At 42.9% G+C, this 6,000-nt stretch overlaps 1 protein-coding gene across 1 annotated transcript; it reads left to right on the forward strand.

Moving 5' to 3' along the window:
* The first annotated feature begins 4,110 nt into the window (after positions 1-4,110).
* Positions 4,111-5,695, forward strand: LOC143879931 (putative acetyltransferase At3g50280). The gene has a single exon (XM_077382627.1). The coding sequence runs from the start codon at positions 4,163-4,165 to the stop codon at positions 5,582-5,584; it is 1,422 nt and encodes a 473-aa protein (XP_077238742.1). The 5' UTR covers positions 4,111-4,162; the 3' UTR covers positions 5,585-5,695.
* Positions 5,696-6,000: the final 305 nt, after the last annotated feature.

Genomic DNA, 6,000 nt, shown 5'->3' on the forward strand with positions numbered 1-6,000 from the left:
CCTAGTATGCATTCGCCTCCCCTTTTAATGTGATTTGACGTCAAAAAGTGTTAAAGTTGCCCACTGATCATGTTAAAAGGGGGACGAATGCATAATGCTGGGGGGAAGGCATTTGGCGTTTGGGCAGAGCAGCCACCTCGGATGAGTTAAATGAATAAGACAAAATCTGCTGGAAAATGAGCCTTTGTGGCTGCTCTCACATGCAACAGCCCAGCCGCAAAATGCCTTCTGCGATGGATTTTTTTTTTTTTTTCCATCCTTTTAGATTAAACTTTCTCAAGGATTTACGGCGGTGGACTGAGTGAGAGTGAGACCTTGCAGCCATTTTTTGTCAAATAGTCTGCAATATATCGTTGACTCATTCGCACTCCATAGATCAAACCTGACGGCTTAGATTAAAATTACAATATTAGCCCCCCCAAGACCTTACTACTGCGTGGAAAACATGTTCCCCTATTGAAGCTTCGGCGGTAGGACGGTGCCTGATGCCTCCCTATCTTCTCCAGTAAGTAGCTTGATTATCAAATGGGTAATGAAGTCATTTGGCAAATGGAAGAAAAGGTATCGTAGAGTTACCATAAAATCTGGTTGGGTTCCAAGCGATGCCTGTTCTTTTTTAGAAAAAGCTCAACTACCCGACCCTACCCTACCCGTCCCAAGTTGCACAGTAGTGAAAAGTGAACTGATTAGATGAAGTATCATCACATACCATGGAGGGGCTTTACTGCACGTAATAAAGGTATGACATATGTGCCACCTATCATATTTATGATAACGAAAAAAATTGGCCGTTGGATCAAATATCAAGGGTCGCGTGTGTTCTGAAACACACGCAGGCACCATATAAATACTGTAGAAGAAGTATTAAGCTTAGAAAATGGGGTTTTTGCAAATGAAGTCTTCTACTTTGCTTTATATGCAAAAAGAGTCTTCTAGTTCCACAATTTGCAAATAGAGTCATCACTTTTGCGTGGATTTTGCAAATCAGGTCATGCCATCAATTTATGACCAAAATACCCGTCGTAGTTTTTTTTTTACTCTTAACAAGCCCAAAATGTCCTTAATCTAAGATGGAATTATCTTTAAAAAAGACTAAAATACATATGATGCTCACGGATATGTTTTGATAGGGCAGGTCACACCAAGTCAACTCAAACTCATGCATCAGGTGGGGCCCACCAATTTCCCTCATGTTCTTATGGGGGTAGAGCCTATGTATAGAGTAGGATTCACAATTTTACAGCATAAGTTGTGATAGGGTGGGCTCGTTGTTTTTTCACCTATGCATAGCATAGGCCAAGAATGCTATGATTGGGTAGGTCCCACGACCTCCACTCGAGCCTATGCATAGAGTAGGGCCCGTAATTCTTGTCGTTTCATGTATAAGAATGCTAGTATATAGAGAAGGAATCTTTGTCTTTTTATAAGGTAGTTTGTCTTTTTAAATACAAGGACATTTTGGTCTTTTTATGAGTAAAGAAATCTAGAATGAGCATTTTGGTCACAAACCAATGACAGTTGCAGGTTGTCGAACAAGAAGACTCTTTTTGCAAATAAAACAAAGTAGAGGACTTCTTTTGCAAAAACCCCTTCTTTCTTTCATGGGGGAAAAAATAAATTTAAAAAGATTGGTAGCCATCAATTCAGGAGGAAAAAATTGTAAGTACACTTGCTCTAATTGGTGGAAGCACATTGGCCCCACCATGGATGGGCACTGGTCCCTACAATTGCATCATTGAGAATCATACAGTATTTGTCCAAAGTAAGTAAGAGGCCAGACAACTTTAATAGTAGGTAAAAGTTGCATTGGATAGGAATTAGGAATGGTGGCGAATATAGGGGTGCCCCTATCTTTTTGCAGGGGATCGTTTCTGCCTACTGCGCTCCCTCTATCTAGATTCTAAAATAAGTTTTTGAAATTATTCTATACCATGAATTGCTGCTATTGTTGTTTTGTGATCTTGTTTTCATACCAACGTGAAGATAAATAATACAAACATTTGCCAACTTCTTCGAATATGGAAACCAACCCTAATGACTACATTCAGACCCTCCCAATTCTTTATATTTTACACTACTGGTTGACCTAATCGGATGCCCTAAAAAAGGACAAATTTGGAATAAAATAAAAATCATCCGTAGGAGAAATTCCATCTGAATGATTGATTCTTGGGTGCAACTGTAACAGTTGCAAGGCCGCCGTCCATGAATAATCAATTCTGTAAAAACAAACCCAACCGACTTCTAAAATTAAATGACCAAATTGCCCTCCAACTTGTAAGCCTATCATTAATTTATCCCGAGATTTTATATGCCCTTATTTTTCAAGAAGTACTTATTACTGTACGGACCACACTATAGGATATTCTAAACCGTGATGGGGCCATAACGTAAATAGTATGATCCCAGCCCTTCAATCTATAGATGCCTATGATCATCTGATGAAAATGACCTATTTACGTTATGGCCCATCAAGTGGACGGTTTGGATCATCCTACAGTGTTGTCCGTACAGTACTTTTTGAGAAATACGGGGAGGCAAGGTCTTACGACATTACTCAGCAGTCAGCAAAACTTATGCGGTGTCCGCGCGTAGATGCATTGAATGTGGGTACGACATAAAAGTACACGTGACATGACTCTACAAGGTGAAGTTTTCTGAACCGAGATACATTTCACAGTAACGTGTTTTTATGTCGTGTCATTTTATGATAAAATGGGGGTTACTTTCGTAATTTACGGTTATTGGACGGTGAGTCTCTGCATGTTCTTCACGGGTGCATGAACGGAGGGCTATATGGTGGACTCGCAATAGAGTATAGCTTTGACTTGTGTTTTCGAATAGGTGTTTTATGACGAAGATACCCTTATATTATTTAAGTAATGACATGTCAGTAATATTCATTTGTGTATTCTTAACCGAAGAATCCCTACCTTACTACGGGATTAGTCTCCTTAACTATAAAATAGACTAGCTCTGGTTGATGCACTTCAGTGACCCCACTTGTAATCTGAAGCGTTAATTTAGTAGGCCCCCTCCATGGATGCCGATGCTCTTCACTGGCCCCACTTGCAAATGAAGGTAAAGAAGACTTTGAGAAATTATCCGCCTTCATTAAATAAAAAACTTGTAATTAAAAGACAGGATTACCTAATTAGGGTGAGTGCTGAAGTGTCTCACTAATGAGTAATGGCAAACCCTCTTTAATTTTTGAAACTAATCACCAATGCATACCTAGACGTGCTCACTTGAAGTCTTGAACAACCAGCGTATGGTGGGCCCCAACATTTTACACGTATGAGTGGGCCCACCATTCCACACAACTCCATCCATAGTGTGGTGTGCCCGCAATTTTACACCGTGTTTTTTTATAAAATTGGTCCCACCAGCATTGCTCAGACGGTTCGACCCATGCATAAGATGTGCCCCACAATATTACACCTTATGTTTTGTTGTGGTGGAGCCATTATTTTACGAGAATGTTTATGGCGGATGGGCGTGCATGCCCGTGCAGCCCAAAAATACAATGGGATCTGCATTGTTTGGGTGGTCATTACTCATTAATGTAGATAGGGGCGTACCTAGAAAATCATCTCTTTGGTATGATCAACCTCCTTATTAATGTGTGAAGGTTTCTATACCATGTCGTGCATATCAAAACTCCAAAAACTGGAGGGTTAGGATCATCCTATGTAAAAGATGTTCAGGTCATCTCCGTATCTATCTACATCAGGCCCAACAAATGAACGGTTTTGATGACCCAAACAATGTGGGCCCATCGTGTTTTGGGACTTCACGTGTGTACTTGTAACCCGGGCTTATATTGGCCCGGCAATGCTACAGAAAGCAATATTACTTGGTCGATCTTACGACTGATGCACTTTTTATGGCAGGGCATCTTCATGTGGGCCCACAAAAGTTGCACTACCCGCAGTATAGAACTTAATAAGAGTGGGGCCCACCAGAGGTATGACATCATCAAACATCTAGACACAGATCCCTTTCTCTGGGAAAAAAAACAAAGAAAGAAGAATTATTAAAACGGCCACAACCACCAAAACACAAATGCATGAACCAAACGCCCCTTCCCTCACCTATATAAACCCCACTCCTTTCTCTTTCTTTCCATCATTCCAACATACCTATTGCCAGAACACCCAACATGTCTTCTTCCCACTTTCCCTCTATTATCTCAAAATCCAGAGTCTTTCCCCACCAAAAATCTTCTCTCCCAAATCTCAAACTCTCAGTTTCTGACCTTCCCATGCTCTCATGCCAATACATTCAAAAAGGCGTCTTATTCACTACCCCTCCTCTACCCTCAGACTCTCTCATATCTCTCCTCAAAACCTCTCTCTCCCACGCTCTCACCCACTTCCCCCCTCTCGCCGGCCGTCTCATAACCGACTCTTCCGGTCACGTTTACATCACGTGCAACGACGCTGGCGTCGACTTCATCCATGCCAATGCCATCAATCTCTCCCTCCGCGACGTCTTATCCCCCCTCGACGTCCCTGCCTCCGTCAAGGGATTCTTCACCTTCGACGGCGCCGTCAGCTACAACGGCCATTTCCAGCCACTAGTCGGCGTTCAGGTGACGGAATTATCAGACGGCGTTTTCATCGGCTGCACCGTCAATCACGCCGTTACTGACGGCACCTCGTTCTGGAACTTCTTCAATACGTGGGCCGAGGTCTGTCGGGGCGTGAGAATGATCTCTAGGCCGCCGGATTTTTGCCGGAATTTCGTCAAGGACTCGCTGGCGGTGCTGAGATTGCCGGAAGGCGGTCCGAAGCCGACGTTCTCTGTCGCCGCACCTTTGCGGGAGAGGATCTTTCATTTCAGTAGGGAGGCGATCCTTGATCTGAAATCCAGGGCGAATGGTAAGATCTGTAAATTACCTGAAAACCAGAGTCGGATATCAGAGATCATGGGCAAGCAGAGTAACGACGAGTTGAAGAAGTTCATGAGAAAAACCAAGCCTGTTAGTGCAACGGAAACCCTAGATCGGACGGTGGAGATCTCATCATTCCAATCACTATCCGCACAGCTGTGGCGATCAGTGACGCGGGGGCGGAAGCTAAATCCGACGGTCAATACAACGTTCCGGATGGCCGTGAACTGCAGGCAAAGGCTGGAGCCGAAGATGGACCCGTACTATTTTGGGAACGCGATCCAGAGCATCCCGACCGTTGCTTCTGTGGGGGAGATCTTGAGTAAAGATCTACGGTGGAGCGCGGGGTTGTTGAATAAGAACGTGGTGGCGCATGGAGATGCTACTGTGCGCCGGGGTGTGGAGGATTGGGAGAAGGAGCCACGGTGTTTCCCGTTGGGTAACTTTGATGGGGCTTCGATAACGATGGGGAGCTCTCCAAGGTTTCCTATGTATGACAATGATATGGGGTGGGGCCGACCCATGGCTGTTCGTAGCGGTAGGGCCAATAAATTTGACGGTAAGATATCGGCCTTCCCTGGGAGGGAAGGAAATGGAACCGTCGATCTGGAGGTGTGCCTTGCGCCCGATACGATGGCCGCGCTTGAGACCGATACGGAGTTTATGCAGTACGTTACGACGATAAGTTAAGAGTCCATTTGTGAAAAAAAACAAAATTATTGCCATGTGGTCGTACTGATTTGAATGTGCCAGTGTTTTGCCTACTTTGGGAATGCAATTGATACAGGGCTTTGTCTTTAATGTCTGATATTCACACACTCAGCATCTTTGTAATGCTAAATGCTTGTTTCAATCCCTTGATTTTATAATCCTCAATTTTACAAGCTAAAACCTGGATTTTATAACCTAAAAAAGGGATCTCATAAGCTAAAACCTGGATTTTAGAAGATAAATAGAACCTGAAATTCATAATCCAGAATTGTAATTCATGAATTTAAAGTTTTGTTTTTAATCATTATGCTATAAATGTGATTAAGTTTCTATATACCTAATTTTCTAGAAATTCCTCTATAGTTAGTAATACCTTATAGATGTAGATTTCTTTA

This window comes from Tasmannia lanceolata, unplaced genomic scaffold, assembly GCF_043159265.1.
Source record: "Tasmannia lanceolata isolate RefF3 unplaced genomic scaffold, GAP_Taslan_0.1 ptg000006l, whole genome shotgun sequence".
NCBI classification, from domain to species: Eukaryota; Viridiplantae; Streptophyta; class Magnoliopsida; order Canellales; family Winteraceae; genus Tasmannia; species Tasmannia lanceolata.

Excerpts from the sequence above, each read along its gene's own strand:
- LOC143879931 (XM_077382627.1), top strand. The coding sequence starts at position 4,163 with ATGTCTTCTTCCCACTTTCCCTCTATTATCTCAAAATCCAGAGTCTTT.